The sequence below is a fragment of the Microtus oregoni genome, unplaced genomic scaffold, assembly GCF_018167655.1.
Source record: "Microtus oregoni isolate MIOR12 unplaced genomic scaffold, Mior012 000150F_ref0000365, whole genome shotgun sequence".
In the NCBI taxonomy this organism is placed as follows: domain Eukaryota; kingdom Metazoa; phylum Chordata; class Mammalia; order Rodentia; family Cricetidae; genus Microtus; species Microtus oregoni.
In genome coordinates, this window is record NW_024544800.1 from 242016 (window position 1) to 262509 (window position 20494).

At 47.9% G+C, this 20494-nt stretch overlaps 2 protein-coding genes across 5 annotated transcripts in view; both read left to right on the forward strand.

Moving 5' to 3' along the window:
* The window catches only part of LOC121444948 (chromosome-associated kinesin KIF4), a 106239-nt gene extending 99305 nt beyond the window's left edge, over nucleotides 1-6934 (forward strand). For 2 of the 4 annotated variants that reach the window (XM_041646902.1, XM_041646900.1), the window contains 3 exons: nucleotides 3562-3678; nucleotides 5841-5963; nucleotides 6204-6934. In XM_041646902.1, the coding sequence (XP_041502836.1) occupies nucleotides 3562-3678; nucleotides 5841-5963; nucleotides 6204-6398 (435 nt within the window). In that variant the 3' untranslated portion in view covers nucleotides 6399-6934. The remainder of the gene's footprint in view (nucleotides 1-3561; nucleotides 3679-5840; nucleotides 5964-6203) is intronic. The other 2 variants (XM_041646899.1, XM_041646903.1) reach the window with 2 other exon arrangements.
* Nucleotides 6935-9024: 2090 nt separating this feature from the next.
* On the forward strand, nucleotides 9025-18236 carry LOC121444963 (glycerophosphoinositol inositolphosphodiesterase GDPD2). The gene is made up of 16 exons (XM_041646924.1): nucleotides 9025-9335; nucleotides 11054-11167; nucleotides 11400-11503; nucleotides 11788-11881; nucleotides 12079-12138; nucleotides 12523-12621; nucleotides 12795-12888; nucleotides 13041-13186; nucleotides 13307-13389; nucleotides 13502-13652; nucleotides 15835-16056; nucleotides 16262-16410; nucleotides 16949-17096; nucleotides 17235-17317; nucleotides 17549-17574; nucleotides 17664-18236. The coding sequence occupies exons 2-16, from the start codon at nucleotides 11063-11065 to the stop codon at nucleotides 17714-17716; spliced, it is 1617 nt and encodes a 538-aa protein (XP_041502858.1). The 5' UTR covers nucleotides 9025-9335; nucleotides 11054-11062; the 3' UTR covers nucleotides 17717-18236.
* Nucleotides 18237-20494: the final 2258 nt, after the last annotated feature.

Below are 20494 nucleotides of genomic sequence, written 5' to 3' on the forward strand. Positions count from 1 at the left end.
TCTCTTCTGTGCTAATGAGAGAGTAGAGCTGAAATCAGAAGTGACTTTTCCATGGCCATGCCAAGTATTAAATTTGGGGATAAAAGCTATGCTTCTAAGTCCTGCTGTGGTATTCTTTATTCTTTGAGTTTAAAATTTGACCAGATCTTATTCTTCTGAGACATGCTGAACTTACTACTAGAGTTATAGACTGTCAAACAACCATCTCAACCCTAGTTTTTCTCAAGGGAGCTCTTTAAAAAATAGAACCTGGGATGAGTTGATCTGAGGTAGGACTTGAAGTTTTAGAAAAGTTCCCCAGAGATTTTTTTTTTCTCATGTATATGCGTGGGTCTTTGTGGGTGAATGCCACATGTGTACAAGTGCTCGAGCCCAGAGGCACAGAAGCTCCAGTTTGAACACATTGGATCCTTTGGAGCTGGGAATTGAAGTTGGGTCCTCTGGAAAAGCAGCAAGCACTCTTAACCACTGAGCCACCTTTCTAGCTCCTGCAGAGATTTCTCGTGTATTGTAAGTGCTGAGAAGGCAAACCTAGGAGTCGTCCTGTCTGTGCTATCTCTTGAGATATGCTGGTGGGTTGCCAGCAGTTTCTGTACAGTTGTGTCACAGTCCTTCTCTGGCATTCTAATCTGCTTCCTGGGATGAGAGAGAATAAGATGGAGGCATAGCAAAGGCATATGACATTTGTGTGGCGCATCTGTCAAATATTCATGAGCATTCAGCTCTATCGTCATCACTACCAAGTGCCCGTCTCTAGTCTCTGCTTGCCTGAAGACTAGCAAAATCAGAAGTCTATGGGTTCAAAGGCAGCCAGCTGATGTGTGCTATTGGATTTTAGAAAGTGTTCCTTCTGTGTGTAAGTGTGCTATTCTATAAATCATTTCACCGGGTTATGGCTATGAAAAATTCTAATCACTCATGACAGTCCTTCAGATATCATTTGCATCATCCCATGTGATAAAATAGAGAAATGCTGGCAGGGTAAAAAGAGCATTTTTGAAGCCTTTACATGAGCCACAAATGGACAAAGGACCTAGGATGCTGTAATGGATCAAGGCCATGCTGAAGGAATGTCTAGAAGACAGATCATAAAACTCTTATATTTTGTTTGTCTTGCTCAAAGTAGCTAAAGGGATTTTTTAATTTATTATAATGTATCATGTTGATAAAAGTGACTAAGGCAGAAATTCTTATTTAATGCTACTAGAATTATAACTTGGTATACCTGTCCTGGAAAGTAACCTGAAAATATCAGAAACTTTAAAAATATTCCGTCATGCTCACTTTAGTAACACATATATTAAAAACGTTCCTATTCTTTGATCCAGAATTCCTCACATAGTAATTCATACTAAGGAAATAATCATCAAGAATCTTTTCTAAGTAGCTTTTTGCCAGGAATGAGCGTATTTCTGAGAATACATTTAACTTTATCGTTGTGAACATATTCTTGTAGGAAAAGACATAGTATCAAGAAAAACAAAGTAGTTCTGAATGGTGATAGAGAAGAAAACAAAACTCCACAGTGTATAGTGATAATGGGGAGGGGAAAGGCTGTTTGGGAAACAGATGGTTAAGATGAGATCTAAACAAAATGAGGAGCACCAGGCATGGGGGGACATAGTTGTATTCCTGGCACTCTAGAGGCTAAGGCAGAGGAATCACAAGTTCGAGACCAACCTGGGCTATGTAGTGCCAGCCTAAGTCGCAAAAAGAAAGAGAGAGAAGTAAGAGTAAAGGAGAGGAGAAAAGGGAAGAGCAAATGAAAAGACCTCAGGGTGGGAATGGGGTTTACATACCTGAAAAGGCCATTGTGACGGTCATGTGTTGAGAAGTGGGAAAGGTGAAGTTAGGTGTAGTTGGGCCAGAATTCAAGGGCCTTGCCTTGTATGTATGGTTTAGATTCCATTTGTGTACAAGGATATTCACTAAACATGATTTGTAATAGCGAGTCTTTTCTTTCAAAACTATCTTAGTATCTATCATTAGGGGACTGGTTAAACAAACTGACGTATCTACATGATGGAATATTGTATATAGCCTTGGGCTTTAAAATTTTATAGGATGATATGCATTATCCTCCTGATCAAAAAAGTGTTATTGTGGGTTTCCTATATAGCTACAGAACAAAGATGATAGTTCTTATGTGTAAGGCCCTTAAGATCTTTTTTTTTTGGGAGAGGGGGGGTTCGAGACAGGGTTTCTCTGTGGTTTTGGAGTCTGTCCTGGAACTAGCTCTTGTAGACCAGGCTGGTCTCGAACTCACAGAGATTCGCCTGCTTCTGCCTTCCCAGTGCTGGGATTAAAGGCATGTGCCACCACCGCCCAGCGGCCCTTAAGATCTTGAATTTTGGGCTGGAGAGATGGCTCAGTGGTTAAGAGCACTGCCTGCTCTTCCAAAGGTCCTGAGTTCAATTCCCGGCAACCACATGGTGGCTCACAACCATCTGTAATGAGGTCTGGTGCCCTCTTCTGGCCTGCAGACATACACACAGACAGAATATTGTATGCATAATAAATAAATATTTAAAAAAAAAAAGATCTTGAATTTTATTATAAACTCAGGATGAGTCCACAGATGTCACCAGGAAAAAAAGCGCTGGCAGCTGTAATCTCAGGACTTGTTAACCACCGTACTATTGGATTCATTTTGGTCTCACTGTGTAGGCCTGGCTGGCCTGGAATTCTCCATGTAGATTGGGTTAGCTGCCTCTGCCTCCCGAGTGCTGGGATTAAAGATGTGGGCTGCCTTGACCCACTGTGCAAACTACTTTAAGCTAGATCTCCATATATTGTATTTAAATAGCTGATTTGGAGGAGCCCAGATGCCGATCTTGTATTTATTCCTATTGTATCCTTTCTACTTTCAGCCTATAATTCCAGCCTGTCAAAATATTTAGATTGTGATTTTTGTTATCTTACCTATTAGTCATCCTTCCAGCTTTTTGTCATCATTAGAGCCAATAAACAAATTGACTATAAGGTGTGTGTGTGTGTGTGTGTGTGTGTGTGTGTGTGTGTGTGTGTGTGTACTGCGTGTGTGTGCTGTGAAAACTGCAGTTTCAAATATAAATGATTTTAATTCCTATCTTTCGTGATATTGAAGATGAGTTAGTGCTCAGGACAAAGCCCTAGCTGACACTGGACAAAATGTAGAAATGTGCATTGAAAGAAAGTACAGTTAAGTAGGTCACGAAATGCAGAACAACTTGACTCCGTCCCTAAATAAGCCTAACTGTACTAGCATGGTCTTTGAGCGTGAAACTGTGACTAGTATTTGTCACAGTGACCCAGTACTTGTCATGAGAGAAGGGTGTTAGGACAGACCACTTATCTTTCTTCAGCTATACTGCCTAAAATAGAGCATTTCATTGTTTGGTGTAACCTGTTCTTAGTTAACCTATGGTGCTTCCTGGTGATCTTGGTTAAATGAAAGGAGGGACTGGTTTGGTAGAGATGGTAGCTCTTTGTCTTGTTTCTAAAAAGACTTACATATGAAGGAAAGGTACTTTAGAATCTAATCCTTTCAGTAATGTGTCTTCCCACAAACCTGTTTTGCAGTGTTCCTGCAAAGGCTGGTGTGGGAACAAGCAATGTGGATGCAGAAAGCAAAGGTCAGACTGTAATGTGGCGTGCAGCTGTGACCCCACAAAGTGTCGGAACCGACAGCAGAGCCAAGTAAGATCAGTATTGCTTCTTCTCACCATCTCTTCAGACCTCTCCAGAGTTTCTAGCCTTTTGCTCCTTCTGCCCTGAAACCTGGAATCTCCTAACAATAATCCCTACACTTCTTCCTCTGTACCCAGAAAGAAACATTTCACTCCTCAGGTATGCAGTCCCCACCCCCACCCCTAGCCTTGTCTGAGAAGCTTCTGCATGATTTCTGAAACAGGAACGAGGAACAGGAAAGCAAGAACTTACAGGTTACAGAGACACAGGATCAAACTAGTCCAGAGGCTTACTTGGAATTGTGAAAGCCATGTACTGAGATAGCAGCTTCCAGAAAGGAAGTGAATCCTTCTGGCATCTTGAGACAATTGTTAGTAGGCTGTATGGGAACCGAGCATTCCATGACTCTGGGAAAAGAGCGTTGTGAAGCAAATTAACTGTAGCTGTCCTTCTGTTACTCCCAGGAAGAACAAACTCTAGGAAACAAAATGTTCCCTGAAAAGAGCAGCAGCAACCAGGTTCAGTCTCTGTACTTGCCTTATACCTGCTTATGCCGATGGCAAGAAATCTTGGCCACAGCTCTTGACACATAATACAAGACTTGCAAGTGTACTGTATAATGAACATTCATCGTGCATTTCTGAACATTTACACAGGAATAGTCTGGGCTTGGGCCTTTTATTTCGAAGACTTCTAAGCTAAGTAAGCTATGTATAGGTCAGGCTAAAACTCAGAGACATAATGGAGGCCTGTAAGGGTTCACTGTTCTCATGGTTTTTCATTTAGGATTCTAGAACCCTGAAGCTGCAGCATAAAAGGGTCTCTGCCTGAAACCTTTAGAATTTCATTTCCATCAAAACAATTTGCTCTTCACTTACTTTCACATTGGGCCTCTCCTTATAATTTCAGTTAAAACCAGGCAGTGGTGGCACACACCTTTAATCCCAGCTCTTGTAAGGCAGAGGTAGGTGGATCTCCATGAGTTCGAGGCCAGTCTGGTCTCTAAGAGCTAGTTCCAAGACAGGTCCCAAAGCTACAGAGAAACCCTGTCTCGAGAAACTAAAATAAATAGACAGACAGAATTTCAGTTAAAGAAAACCACTGATTTGGGGCAAGGTTTCCATTTTACAAAAGAAGAAATTAAATTCCAGAGGCAAACTGAAGTTACTTGCCTGATATATAGCTGTCCTGACAACTAAGATTAAACCTCAGGCTTCCTGGATCTCAATCCAGCTGTTTTTTACAACAAACCACTCCAGTTTTAATGCTAATTCTATGCAGAGTCACCTTATGACCCACATGACTTCTGTACCCTAAATAAATACTAATGCAGAGAGCCTCCTATAGGTGCTATTGCAGGTTAGAGGCAGAGAGCCTCCTATAGGTGCTATTGCAGGTTAGAGGCAGAGAGCCTCCTATAGGTGCTATTGCAGGTTAGAGGCAGAATAACTTTAATCACAGAAATAGCCAAAGCTTGACCTCATTTTCCTTCTTTTATAATTTTCTTTGAGACTAGGTCTTGCTAATTCCCCCAGGTTGTAGCAAACTTGTCATCCCTCTGCCACAGCCTCCCAAATCCTGGTAGTAAGCTATATACCCCACACTCAGCTTGGCCTAATTTTAAAGTTCCCTTTACCATATGTCTCATTCTAGACGTGAATAAGTCCTTGGAGTCTACCTCTTCCTCTTTGTTGTTATTTTGGTTTTTGGTTTGTTTGTTTGGTTTGTTTTTTTAAGACAGGGTTTCTCTGTGTAACAACTCTGGCTGTCCTGGAACTCACTCTGAAGACCAGTCTGACCTCAAACTCAGAGATCCACCTGCCTCTGCCTCCCAAGTGCTAGGATTACAGGCATGCACCATCACTACCCGGTCTAAACTTTGCCTTAAGTTGAAGATATTTTCTTTTGTTATTTTTTTCCTTTTTTGTTTTTTTTTTTTTTTGAGTCAGGGTTTCTCTGTGTAGGGAGTTCACCTCTTAAGCACAAACTCATTTCTTTGGGGACAGAACATGTTAAGCCCCGTGGCTTCTCTGAACAGTAGCTCCCTTAGGTTTGCTTTGAGTAATGGGCTGATAGGGTCCTCAGAGCTGGGACTTCCCTGGCTGAAGAGGAACAGGCTATTTTGTAACTCAGGGAGCTAAATTATAATAAGCCTGTCTGCTTGATTTCAGGATAACTTAGATGCTACTGAGCAAACCCAGGATTCTGAAAGTTCCTTTAAACTGGAAGACCCTACAGAGGTGACCTCAGGATTAAGCTTCTTCAACCCTGTCTGTACAACTCCCAGTAGCAAGGTGGGTGGCTAAATTCAAAACATGAAAAAACTGTGTTTGCATCCTTCTCTGCATTAGCTATGATAGAAGCCCATGGGAGATAGTTGTGGAGAAAGATATAATCAAATTGCTGCGCTGGCTGGAGTGTGTTATCTAATAGAGAGCATTTGTAGGGGATGCCTCGTATTACTTGGGTTGTATGGAACCTTTGTAGTGGCTCAGCTGGGCCCGTCTATTCATTTCTGTCTCTGTCTTTCCTAGATCCTAAAAGAGATATATGATGCAGATCAGGTGCTGCTGGGCAGGCCTGCTTTTGTTCCTTCCTCTGACCACCCAGAACTGAGACCTTCAGAATCTCAAGAAAATAAGGTCACAAGCAAGAAGAAGAAGCGAGCTCTAGCCAGCAATACCAGCTTCTTCTCTGGCTGTTCTCCTATACAGGAAGAGTCCCACTGAGGTTATGGTCATGGTCTCTCTCTTCTGTCTGTCCTGGACACATTCTCAGGGTGCAGCTCAGAGGGGAAGGGTGCTAAAGACTTCTGTAGCTTTTAGGTTTTGCTTTTGAGAAAAGGAAAAAAAAAGTGTCACTGAAAGGAAGAGGACCTTTGCTGAATGTTGACCTTTTCTGTCTACTCCAAACAACTACTTTTCTTCTCCAGAAGGTGCTGAGCCATCTGTTGGAAAGAACTAACTGACCTTCCTGATGACTGACTCATAGGACACCCATCCCCAGCTAGCTCTTTCTTTGCAAGCAATTGAGTTGTCTTCTCATGCAGCAGAGGCCAAGATGTTCCTCTCATGGTCATGTCAGCTTAATGGAGGAGCCTCGTGCAGGATGGAGACCTGACTCAACTCCGTCACCACAACTCAGGAGTGGGGCTGCTCCATTCCAACTCTGGATTTTAACAGGAACTTCAACTGTCTGTCATGTTGCTAAAGTGAATGAAACATTTTTAAATGTTAAGAAAATAAATAAACCTTAGCTCTTAAAGGAGATCCTTTTTTGTTAGAGGAAGAAATAAAATTCCAACACTTTTTCCTCAGCCCCCTGGGAAAACTGTTAAGGGGATCTATTACAATTTCCCCACAAGTCCGGATATTTCCTTCTTCTAGGAAGTCTGCCTAGTGTTTTGTTTGTTCGGTGTTCTGTTTTGTTTACAGGGATAGGAATTGACACGGGGCTTTGGACATGTCAGACAAACATTCTGTCACAGAGCTACACCCTGCCCCAACTTCCTACCCTTTCCTAGAGCCTGGCACAGAGCATGGCACTGCCTTTCTCTGCTGTGCTGCTCTAGGATGTAGGAATGGCATGGCCATTGCCACATTCCTGCCATAATTGTATTTGCTTCTCACCAAAACATGCTCAAGGTTGATAGGAGCCTGTACTTTACATAGAAGAAAATAGAGTGTCGGCTTCCCCATACTATAGCAAATGCCTGGGATAATGAGTTCATGGAAAAAAATGGGTTTATTTTAGCTCACAGATTTGGAGGTTCTAGACCATGGTTTGTAGCCCATATCAGATCATGACAGAGGCATGTGATGGTGCAGAGCTGCTTACTTCATGGCCAGGATAGAAAAACCAGTGGAAGGATCTGGATCCCATCATCCCTTCAAGAGAATACCCTAAAGTGTACTAAAAACATTCCACAAGAAGCTATCTCTTAAAAGTGTCACAGCCTCCCAAATGGCACCACAGGCCAAAGAACAAATCTTGAACTCATGGGCCTTTCGGAGAATGCTGAACATCTAGCACACTGATAGTACCGAGGTACAGGGAAGTAGTTATGGAGAGTTACAATGTTCGTAAATAAGAGAGCTCAATATACACTTAACTATATGACCCTTATGCCCTGCAGTCTGCTCAATGGGTGTAGCACCACGCTGCTTTTCAGTTACAGAACAAAACTACAAACTGGCTCCTTGTTTCCCCTTGAAAAGAGAGAGGAGAAACAAGACTTTTTACCATCATCTCCAATATGCAGGACCACATACAGACTAGATTTGAAGCCTTTGGAGAGTTTGGCAGCCTTGAGACTGATAGCAATGCATATTGAATTCTGGTCTGTTCCCCCACCCCCTCTGCTTCTAAAGAGCTCACAAACTGTCCCCACATGTAAGAAAGACAAAATTCTAGAATCCAACACAACCAAAGCAAAGAAACGAAATTGAAAAACAACCTGCCAAGAATGACTCCCGGTGGAGGACTAGGTGACCTGCTGGCCCTCCCTGGCTTCCTGCCAGCAAGCAGCCTTGTTTCTCTTTGCATTTTAATTCTGAGAGAATTAGGGAATCTCTGTCATTGCCAACTAGAGCCTCTGGATACAATGGGAAAGCTGAGAGGGAGGGGACCAGCTCCTGGCAGAAGAGAGCCAATCTCCCTCACTCGTTGAAATTGAGTGTGTAGAGGGGGAGGGGAAGCCAATTTATTTGTAACAACACCCCAACAGTGCTAATGCACAGACCCCAAGTCACTGCATCAGCCACAATGCAAGAGCTGTCTCAGCCCTTCCAAGCTCACAGGCAACTCTGCTTTATACTCAATTTACCACAACTTGCTAGTCCACCTCCTGTTGATGCTGGAGTGATTCTTTTGTGCATGTTCATCTTCCAAAAGCATGGTACCCCAATACACTCCACACTCCCGAAGCGATTCTTGAAATGATTCAATGTTCAAGCAAACAAGGCAGTAAGCCCGATATCCTGAATGAGGTTCTCATGTTCCGCAGAGGGGGCCACAGGGACCCCTAGTCCAGGAATCGGGCAACTGGCTGCCCAGAGTTGAGAAAGTCACTTCAAAAGCGTCTCATAGGCGGACCTTGCAGAAATGCAAATAGCCCAAGAGGAAAGGGAAGCTAATGATTGGAAGTTGTACTTCCAGGAAGCTTGAGGTGAGACTTTCTCATCTGTTCTAGAGTTTCCAGGGGACTGGCGGGGCCCCTTCTCCTCACTGCTGCCAAGTTGCAAAATTGTGTGGTCACCTCCCCCATCTTCCCTCCCGCCTATGCCCTCAGCCCTTGCCTCCCAGAACCAGGACAAAGCCCTCTGGCAGTGACTGGGAGGGGACCAGGAGGAGGGACAGAGGGATGGGGAAGGCTGCACAAAGGAATTCCTCATACCAAGCCCCCTGACCGCCAGCTCCTGCGAGTAAAGAAGCCGACCTTCCTTCCCAGCTCTCTGGCGCCCGCACGCCTTCCCACCGTGGCTGGGCTCAGGCCGTAGAGCCTCTGCGAACATTCCAAGAGGACCCAAACTTCTTCCTGTAGGTGGCAACAGTGACACCTGTTTGATCAGTGAGGCTGAGCCAGGGACTGCAAAAGGGAGGAGGCAGACACCTCGGAGAGGAGCTGGGAAGCAGAGCTGCGCACTCCCTGAGTAAAAGAGTAAAAGGTGTGAGGGCTGGGGAAGGCTGGGGGCGACCGGTGGGGGCTGGGGAGTGGGGACCTGCTCAACCCCGCAGGGATGGAGTCCAGGGGTTCAGGCAACACCCCTATGAAATTCTCTGCTCTGGGTCTTTCAGACTGGCCAGATCCTGATTCTTCTTCCAGGCAGCTCTGGAGGGAGGGAGGACTCTAGAAGTCTGGGGTGCAGGGGAACACCCTAGAGGAGACAAGGGATGTGTGATAGTGCTCAGAACGGGCTAGTGTAGCCCATTTCGGGGATGGGAAGAAGCAGGGGCTTCCCTTTGGGTTGACTACAGTCTGGGAAGAGACCCACAAGGTAAAGGTTTCTTCCTTTCCCCAGACCCCACTCCGCCACTCCCTAGACAGAACCCTCCTTTCCCAGGGGGAACTTGGAATAAGGGGGGTAGTTTCAAGAACAGACAACACACACCTTTCCTCCTTGTTGGAGCCCTCCCACTGTGGACCCCTATAAGACTCACGGTGAACAAGGGGCCCTGTCCTTTTGTACAGGACAGTTAGATGAGAGAGAGAGGCTGAGGGAGGGAGGGAAGGAGGAAGGGAGGGAGGGAGGGAGATATTACCCAGGGATTCCTTTACATTTTCAGTCAGAGTGAAACCCATTTACTGGCAGCCACCAGTCCACTAGTGCACATACACGTACATATGTTGACATATCACACACAAGCACACCCTGCTTACATTGGTGCTTCGGTAGTAGAATTCTCACCTACTACAAACCGTCCAGCCTCTCATATAGAATCACAGTCATAGGCCCAGCCCAGTTTGTGGATCAGCTTGGTCTCAGCCGTATTCAGAACTACAAGGTACAGGCCTTCCTTGCTCCAAGACAACTCCCCTGCCGCCACCACCACCACCCCTATACACACGTACACGCAAATGCAGGCACTCACACATGCACCTTTGCCCTGTGTGTGTGTTGTACTTTCATTAAGGATAACTCAGAGGGTGGGGCCCCTGGGAGGGGGAAGGTGAGAGCTGGATTTCTCTTTGGGGTGGAGGGTGACTGCACATGATGCCTGGGCAGGAAAGGACGAGGCTAGAGTGGGGGGGGGGGGGGCTTGGATTTTCTGGACTGCGCAGGCAGAAAAGGGGCTCCTTTAGAGGCCTAGGAGAAAAGGATCCAGGCAACCAGCTCCTCTCCAGTCTTCTTAGCAGTGCCCCCAACCCTGGGAAGTGGACACGGAATCTTTCAGTCCAGGCTTTGTGGTTTGTACAATCTCTGTATCCATAGCAACTAGTCAGCTTGCTCTGCCTCCCTTAGCCCAGGGTCGGAATGGGAACCTCTGCTTCAGGTTACTTCTGCTTCCTGGGGTGGAAGGCAGCAATGGGCTGGCTGCTTCAACCTCAGTCAGGTCTGCCTTAACTTGCTGAACTGAATTTGCCCCACCCTGGGGCAATTCTCCTAAGTTACTATGGGCAAGGACTCCAACCCCAGACCTGGATGTCATTAAATAGAAAGGAGTACACATTATGCCTGCAAAAAGGCTGGACCACTGACTTCCCAAATATCAAAAATCAGCGGAAATGGAAGACTCCTAACAGTCCCTCTTTTCCAGGCTTGTGCCAGTCACCTCATCGAATCCAGAGTTCTGGGTCTTCCTTGTGACAGCAAACCCAGGAGGGAGGGGAGGCTGAGATCTGTCCTCTGTCAGAGTTTCCTGAAGGTCATGTCCCTTCCCCCAGGCCTTCACCATGGCCGAGTCTCCTGGCTGCTGTTCCATCTGGGCCCACGGCCTCCACTGCCTATATAGCTGTCACTGGAGGAAATGGCCTAGACAGAGGATGAAGACCAGCAAGGTGGAGTGGGGTTGGGGGGGCGGGCCTTGAGTTAGAGAAAGGGCTGCTTGGAAGGAATATGGAGACTGATTGTACTCATAGGCAGTTGGGAGGAAGGAGTTTTCTCTCCCCAGGAAGAAAATCTCCCTCAAATACAGGAAGAGCGGCTCAGTGTAGGACAGAGCTGCTGTCCTGGGGGCCTCTGAGCATGAACAGGGGATCAGCTGAGAGCTTCTCTCCTGCCCCTCCACAGTGCGACTGCATCTGGTTTGGCCTGCTCTTCCTCACCTTCCTCCTGTCCCTGGGCTGGTTCTACATCGGGCTCATCCTTCTCAATGATCTGCACAACTTCAATGAGTGTGTCACGTTCCATCTACCCCTTCCTCTGCATATCAGCCTTCCTAACCCATGCTCAGCTACCCCGCCCCCACTATCAGTCATCCCCAGCTCTACATGGCCCCAGAATCCCGCATTCCCAACCGCTTTAGAAAAGATCCCCCCCACACCCCTGCCATCCCATCCCTGGAGACCTTGGCCCTATGAAGCATTTCCCCTTTGCTCTAGTTATTTTCCTGGACTTAACTCCCAACCCCCTTCAGGTCGCCTCCTCCCCTTGAACACATCCCTTTCCCCTCCTACAGATTCCTGTTCCACCACTGGGGACACTGGATGGACTGGTCCCTGGTAGTCATGCTGGTCATCTCTCTGCTGGTCACATATGCATCCCTGCTATTGGTTGGTTCAGGGATATCTGACCTAATTCCCGTCTAAGCCCTTCATTCCTGCTCAGGTCTATTGTCGTGTTCTCGTCCTAGCCACTGAAGGGGTGGCGATAATTCTGGGGTGGGAAGGAGATGCCAGTCTGCACATCCCCATTGGGTGAACTTGCCTTCTCCGGGCCCCTCCTCAGTGCCCCTACCCTCTGTCCCCAGCTCCTGGGCCTGCTCCTGCAGCTCTGTGGTCAGCCTCTGCATCTTCACAGTCTCCACAAGGTACAATGACGTGGCATTGAGGGAAAAGGGATGTCGAGTCCAACACCAATGGATGGCTATTTGCTTGAGGCTGTCACTTTTCGATCCCTGGGGTCCAGGCCAGGACCTGAAACCCAGCCTGTATTTATTTATTTTTTTTTTTTGAGTATCAAAATTTTATTTTAAATGCACACTTATCAATTGAACATATATATATATATATATATGTGTGTGTGTGTGTGTGTGTGTGTGTGTGTGTGTGTGTCCAGCCCGTATTTACTGAGTGAAAGCAGAGCGGATGTGTTCAGGGAGGGGAAGAACCCTGTGTCAACGGCATAAGGAGGTAGCGTACTCAACCCTGAGCGAGGCTGACAGTGAAGCCCATTCGTTCTTCCTTTGCCCCAGGTGCTATTGCTCCTCATTATACTTCTGGTGGCCACTGGCCTGGTGGGACTGGATATCCAATGGCGGCAGGAGTGGCATAGTCTACGACTGTCACTGCAGGTGAGTGGCTGATCTCCACTGTCTAGGCGGAAGCCTTGGCCAGCGGCCTGGAACATTACATTGTCCTGGTCCGGTGAGATTGCAGGTCTCTCTGAACTCCAAAAGTTCGGCCCTAAGAGGGAGGCAGGGAGACAATAGGAGGGCGAGCCTTCCTCACCAGCTGTTATCCACAGGCCACAGCCCCATTCCTTCACATTGGAGCAGTTGCTGGAATCACCTTCCTGGCCTGGCCTGTGACAGATACCTTCTACCGTATGCAACCAAGAGGTGCCAACTTCAGCCCGTACACACCCTCACTGGACACCAATGTCTCTTCCCACTGTTCATTCGGTTTCTTGTGCCTGAGCGTCTGCCCTCTGCCCCTAGAGTTCCCACTCATTTGCTGCCTTTCCCCAAAGCCTGTCCTCCACTTTCTATAGGCCCCAAGGTTCTACTACTGTTCCTATTTTTTGGAATCACTCTGGTCATCTACCTGGCCCCCCTATTCATCTCCTCCCCCTGCATCATGAAACTCGGAGACTTACCCCCCAAGCCTGGTCTGGTGGGACACCGAGGGACTCCCATGGTGAGTGACAGGAAGAAGCCTGGGCAAGTAAAGGAGAATCTGCTAGGCTTCAGCAACTCGGCCTGTGGATTTGCAGACCCCCACCCTTCCCTACTACATCCTCCTGACTCCCTTTCCCAGCTGGCCCCCGAGAACACCCTGATGTCCTTAAGGAAAACAGCCGAATGTGGAGCTACTGTGTTTGAGACAGACGTGATGGTCAGGTGATGGAGGGTTGGGCCCAGGGGGGTTGGTGGGCTGAGGGACACTGTGAAGACACTCAGGAAAAGATGGCAGCTCCAGAGCTTGGATGCCTGACACTCCTTGTGCCCTCAGCTCTGATGGAGTCCCCTTTCTCATGCATGACGAGCGGCTGAGCAGGACTACCGATGTAGCCTCTGTGTTTCCAGAGCGAGTCTCAGCCCACAGCAGCGATTTCTCCTGGGCTGAACTGCAGAGACTCAACGCTGGAGCCTGGTTCTTAGAGGTGAGGGCGCCGGCTAAGAGGCCACCACCTCGGTGGCACTCAGGGCAGAGTTCATGCCAGCAGTATGTACTCGCTGCACCCTGTGCTGGTCAGTAAGAACAGTCTCTGCCCTCATGTTGCTCCCACGTGCTAAGAAGGAAAGAGAGCCGGAGCGAAAGACAATCAGAGTCGGAAATAGAGCAATAAAAATACTTCTCCTGGGCAGACGGGAGTGAGGTCCACTGTTTCGCAAAGCCAGAATGGGAAACTAGTTTCGCAGTGCTGGGATGGGCCTCGGAGCCTTGGCTAGACAAGCACTTAACCTGACGTCTGCTCCAAACCCTTGCTTGGGACATGGAGCTGCTAGTTTGAGGTAAGGGCATGGGGAATGACCGGAAACACAAGTAGGTTTCTAGAGAACAAAAAGTAGCTCAGTGGAACTGGCAGATTCGATTCATGGAGTGGTGGGAGGTAGGGGCTTGAGCTTGAAGAATTTTGAAGGTTGGGCCATTGAAGTGTTGACTTTAATCCTCGGCAGTGACAAATATTTAAAAGGATACTTTAATTTCACAGTACCTCTTTTCCTGATGGCAAAAGTAGTATTTATTCATTGTACCAAAAAAAAACCACAGAAAAATAATTTATGAATTGGAATCTCCCATAATCCAACCATTTAAAATATTCACTAATAATATGTATGTATATTTTTTTTCAAAAAGATTAAGATCACAACACAGACTTTCAGTTTTCTTTTTCTTTTATAAATTTAAGTCTATATCTGATGGCATAGCAGAATAATTAAGAACCAAGAATGTCTATATTTTTGTTTGTTTGATTTTATTTTTGTTTTTCAAGACAGGGTTTCTCTCTATAGTTTTGGAGCCTGTCCTGGAACTAGCTCTTGTAGACCAGGTTGGTCTCGAACTCACAGAGATCCGCCTGCCTCTGCCTCCCCCCAGTGCTGGGATTAAAGGCGTGCGCCACCACCGCCCAGCTAGAATGTCTATATTTGAACTTTGGCTTTAGCCCTTACTAGCTATGGTGACTCTGGCCAATGATCCCTAGCCAATCTGTGCCTCAGTTTCCTCATTTGTATAACAGGAATAATAAAATTGTAGTACCTCCTTTCTAGGGTTCTCAGATTGTCAGTTCATACACAGAAAACACTCGGCACATAGCAAATACTCAGTGTTACCCAGGTTTACCTATGTCAGCACTTGAGATCTTTAGTTGATAGTAAGGGAAGGAAGGCAGGATGGCAGTAGCTTGGAACAACCCCTAGGAGGAATGGGAGAAAAGGCCAGTCAAGAGCAAGTAAAAGGTTCATCAAGCCACAGTGAGTGAAAACAGGAAATGCAATGCCGAGAGTCCCCATGCTGTCATCTACCTGAGACAGTGTGCAGCCCCCTGTCCTAAAGGTGGAGGAGGCAGACAGTTGGAAAACTGAATCAGAGTTTGGAGGGTGTACGAAAGGCAGAAAGGAGTCTCTTGAGAGCACTGTGCAAAGTAATTCATGCAACAAGAAAGGAACCGGAGGACCAGGAGGAAAGCAAAGGCTCAAGATCACAGAGATCTCTATGAGACTCAAGAGATGGTGTAGGGCTGGAGAGATGGCTCAGAGGTTAAGAGCATTGCCTGCTCTTCCAAAGGTCCTGAGTTCAATTCCCAGCAACCACATGGTGGCTCACAACCATCTGTAATGAGGTATGGTGCCCTCTCCTGGCCTGCAGGCATACACACAGACAGAATATTGTATACAAAATAAATAAATAAATAAATAAATAAATAAATAAATAAATAAATAAATAATGTAGCAGGAAGAAAAGAAGTTAGAAACCTGGAGGGGTAGGAGGCTGAGCCATAGGGTAAGATTAGATGGGAGAAAGCAACAGTTTGGAGAAAGAGACCTTGGCTCAGAGGTGGGTAGAACCCGGGTAGCACACTTAGTAAGATTGAGGGGAGCGAGCTGGGTGTGGTAGCTCACATCTTTAATCCCAGACAGAACTTGGGAGGTAGAGGCAGCTCACTATGAGTTCAAAGCCAGCATGCTTTACATAGCTGCATAGCAAATTCCAGGCCACCAGGACTGCATAGTGAAAGCCCGTCTCAAAATGAACGAATGAACGAATGAACAAATAATGGCAAGTATCAGGAGAAAATTAGAGGCTTCCTGTGATGTTGAAATAATTCCCTTCTGTTATAGAGGCAACCCTTCTGGGGGGCGAGAGCGCTGTCAGGCTCTGATCGGAAGGAGGCTGAGAATCAGACAGTGCCAGCCTTAGAAGAACTGCTGAAGGAAGCAGCAGCCCTCAACCTCTCCGTCATGTTTGACCTGCGCCGACCCCCGATCAACCACTCATACTATGACACGTTTGTGAATCAGACATTGGAGGCTGTGTTGAATGCAAGCGTGCCCCAAGCCATGGTGATGTTGTCCAGTGCTCCCAAAGTCCCCCTTTTGCCCCTCTTCCCACCTACCTTCCTTAAGCCATGATAATTCCGAGGCTGCCTCCTGCCCTCACCCTCCTACCCCAGGTCACATACCACATTCTGTGGCCAAAGGTCTCTGCACCTGTCCCTGGAATCCCTGGGACTTCCTCGGCTGCACACTCATCTCCCCTGAACCACAGGTCCTTTGGCTCCCGGATGAAGACCGTGCTTCTGTGCAACAACGGGCTCCCAGCATGCGCCAGATATATGGACATCAGGGGGGCAACAGGACTGAGCAGCCCCAGTTTCTCAACCTCCCCTATCAAGACCTGCCAGTGTTGGATATCAAGTAAGTGCCAGAGGAGAGGAATAAAGGGAACCCCAAAGTTGAGTGTCAGGAAAGAACCGCTGCTGGGGGTAGCTACCCATCCATCCATTCCCACAATGGATACCTATCAGATGCTTGCTATATATCACGTAGCATTTATTGTAGGCCTAAAGAGATCATGGACAAGAAAGGTCCCAGCTTTCATGGAATTTGGGAACTACCAAAATATATAGACAAGAAAATCACATTTTTGTCGGGTAGTGATTGGGGTTGGGGGTAAGGAAGCAGGGAAGCCACGTTAGGATGCACTGAAAAGTGGGATGAGCTAACCGTGGGAAGCCCAGAAGAAGCAAGGAGAGAATAAAGAGCAAGAAAGGGGAAGAGGAAGCTGGAGAGAGAGACAGGGGCTAAACTGGATAGGGCTTTGGACATGAGAAAGGCATTAGTATTAATTCTACATCCCAGAGATCCGTATAAAGGAGGATGGATCCAGGGCAGAGTCTCAGCCGTGAGCTGGGCAAATTCTGGATGCTTCCTCGTTCCTTTCCCACTTGCACAGGGCACTCCACCAGAGTAATGTCTCGGTGAACCTGTTCGTAGTGAACAAGCCCTGGCTCTTCTCCCTGCTCTGGTGTGCAGGGGTAGACTCAGTCACCACCAACGACTGCCAGCTGCTGGGACAGATGCACCACCCCCTCTGGCTTATTGTAAGGGCTCTCACATTGTCACTGTTCTTCATCTCCCGTCTCTTGCCTTCCTTAAACCTGTCCCCTTCCATACTTATTTACCCCCATATGCTACTCCTGGGGACTCTGACCACTGATGGGCCTCTGCTAACCCCGTAGCCCCCTCAGATCTACTTAATGATATGGATCGTCACTGACTGTGCCTCCATTCTGCTGCTTTCGTGTATCTTCGTCCTCCGAGGGTGAGTGTTTTTGCTTTGGTCTCCTGGGTCACTGCTTCCCAGGGGCTCCAGGTAATAAAGCTAATTCTGACTCACATGCTGCCCAGGATTGGGATCTGGTCCAGTCCGGTTGATTTTTGAGCTTTCCTTATACCAGTAAATTGTCTTGGCCCCGGGCAAAGCAGTTTGGAGAACCCCTGTGTTCTGCTTCAAGTCAGTGGAACTCACAATAGAAAAACTTTCTCTCTCTAGGAGATGTGCCAGGAGAAAGAGAACAGGTAAGAATGCCCCTTTGCTTCTCATTGCCTCCTCCTCATTCCTGTTGGTGTCACCCCCTACATGAGCCACCTCTTCTCCCCTGCCCTAGGCTTAGAAGCAACAGTGCTGCTGACCAGGATCAACAATGTCACCTCGGAATGAATGCGGAACCTGTGCCCCCATCAGCTACAGACCAAGGGCTGCATGCAGCAGCCAGAGGGAAGGAAGGGAAGGAGCTCAAGTGGAACATCCAGGAATAAAATGTTTGGAGGAGGGGAGCATTCATAACAAGTTTTCAAACTAAGAGGGCCCTCTGTCCAAATGGTGGGCATGTCCCAAGCTGCCATGGAATTTGCTGCCTTTGACATTTTAACATGACTTAGTTGGAAAGACAGTGACAGGAAGTTACTCCCAAAATTAAACCAAGTGAGAGATAATGTCTTGGGCCTGCACGCACATGTGCTCGGGTAGAAGACGCCGGGTGTGTCAGGGTGGAATAGCCCACAATGGTGACTGGAGAACTTAAAGATGGTGAAGACAGTCCCCACTCCAGTCCCTTTTTCTCCTCACCCTCACAATTTAGCGTCTTTCCTGCCCACAGGTTGGGAGCTGGAAAGCTCATTTAGCAATACAGTTCTGTGCCTACGGTGCTTTTGGTTGTGAGCCGTGAATGGTCCCTGTATCTTGCCTGTTAATCTGTTATTCAATGAATTTTTAATTGTCATTCGGTCACAGTTTAATCATTTCAGTGCTGGTGCTGGACGGATGTGCATTCCATCAGGAACTGAATGTAAAAGGACATTGAGAGGTCATCATCATGGGGAGATGGGTGGGGGGCTAACACCTCCCGCCTCCCCAGCAGGCTGAAGAGTAGCAACTGTGGCCTCTGTCCGGGTGGCCCAGGAGCTTTGAGCAGGATTGCGTTGTAGCTCCACCTTGTGGTCATTGCCCCCCCCCCCCCTTAGAGGGCTGGATCCCTTGCCACAGTGACATGCTTGATGAATGCCACCAGTTTTCCTTGCGTGTTCGGGGACTTGTGCCCTTGACTTCAGACTGAGGGCAAGAACTGATTTCCACCTCCCCCCCTCCCCGCCGTCTCTGAGATACACACAGGGTCTGGTTCTAGATAGCCTTCCCCTTGAGGAGCAAATGCCTCAATATGTTGCTGCTTGTAAGGCTAGAAGCTGAGGCGGCCAGTGTCAAGCTGACCTGGCGATGGTGAGGCAGATAAAAGAGGATTGGAAAGCAAAGACAGAAGCTAGGACAAGAAGGGCTCTGTCAGGCTGACCCTGCAATCCTCCTTTACACTGTCATTCGTCCTGGTTTGCCCCTCCACTCAAAGGCTAGTCAAATTAAGGTTTTGGTCTGACAGGGAAAGGTCCTCGATTCATCCTTTCCTGTCAGATCAGAACCTGGAGCAGTACTAGCATCTCAGGCCAAGACCTCACCCCCGTCCGTCCCCCCCATCCCCCCACCCCTGATTACCGGCAGTCATGGGAACTACAATTCCCGGTATGCCTCTGGGCACTTACTGCCTTCAGTGGAGGGAGGCGAGTTTGAATTTGCCATACCTCTCTCTGTCTCTCTGTGTTTCTGTCTCTGTCTCCCCCCCACCCACCCCCGCCTCCCAGCTCTCATAGTCCTCTACACCGACACACCTGGCCCAAGCAGGCATGGCATGGGGGACAGCAGGGTAGACCAGTGGGAAGGTCCATGGTGCCTTCAACTCAGCAGATCATACTGCCTTTCAAACTACATTCCCTTCCCTTTCCTTCCTCCCAGTCCCGCTCCTCAGTCTAGCCGACTACCGAGCTCAGCTCTTGGAGTCCCCCAGCCTGTCAGGTTGTCACCCTTGGGCATGTGTACTTGCTTTCCAACTCATACACTTTTTCTTTGCTCTTGTCTTTTGACCAGGCTCGTTGCCCTGCAGCTTCTTCCCTCCCCTCCCCTCCCCTCCTCTCCCCTCCCTTCTCTTCCCTCCTGACTCCATACCATCAACCTCCAGCCTCGCAGCTCTAACCTCCCAACTCCCCAGCTCTCAGCTGCAGTCCTCTAACCTCAGCGTCCAGATTCCCCGAGTGCCAGCACCAACTCAGACCGTGCTCCCAGCTCTTAGCTTCGCATACCGAGTTCTGAGTCAACCACTGTAAACTCTTCTTGCTGGGAGAACCAGACAGCTGTAGACACTGAACCTCTATGAGGCCCCGGGACTGGAGACTAAGACTGACCAAAATTTGAGGGCCGAAGGCCAGGGGGAGCTGTTCACTGAGTTTTGAGTGCAATCGCTCGTTATTTTTAGCTGCTGAGTCACAACTCCCGGCATCTGGGTTTGGGACTAGCAGGCTGGGTTAGGGGCTATTAATAGAGTGAAGGCACAGCCCCGACCCAGTTCAGTTTGGAAACATGGGGAGCAAGGAGCTTTGAGGCGCTCCAGTGGATAGAGGTAGTGACTGGGACAAACGCCCTCTGGCTGCAAGGTTCCTCAGCCTAGTATCACTCAAGGGGTAGCCTACAGGCACACTCCTGGGTAGAGCTCTCCCCATGCTTGCTATGAATCGGGGGCTCTACCACAACTAAGCTTCTGTTGTACTAGCTGAGAGGGCAGAGGAGAGCCCCTCAACAGAGAAGTTACTGTGGCAGGGCTTTGGCCGGCATGGGCCTACTCCTAGGTTAGACAAAATATTAGCTTACTAGACGGGAAAACTGAATTTCTGGTCCCCAGAGCCTCATGAAAGTAGGGGGCTTCAGCACGATCCTGGTAAAGGCGGCACAGAGCCAAGAAGCCTCCAAGTTCTGAGTCTACCACCCGACCATTCTTCGTATTTCCCGCCCTCTTTTGAGGCTCTGGTCTACTTTATGAGCTCTCTCCTTCGTGTCTCCGCAAGGAAACCTACTTCAAAAAAAAAAAAAAAAGCACGGGGGGGGGGGGGCGAGGGGGAC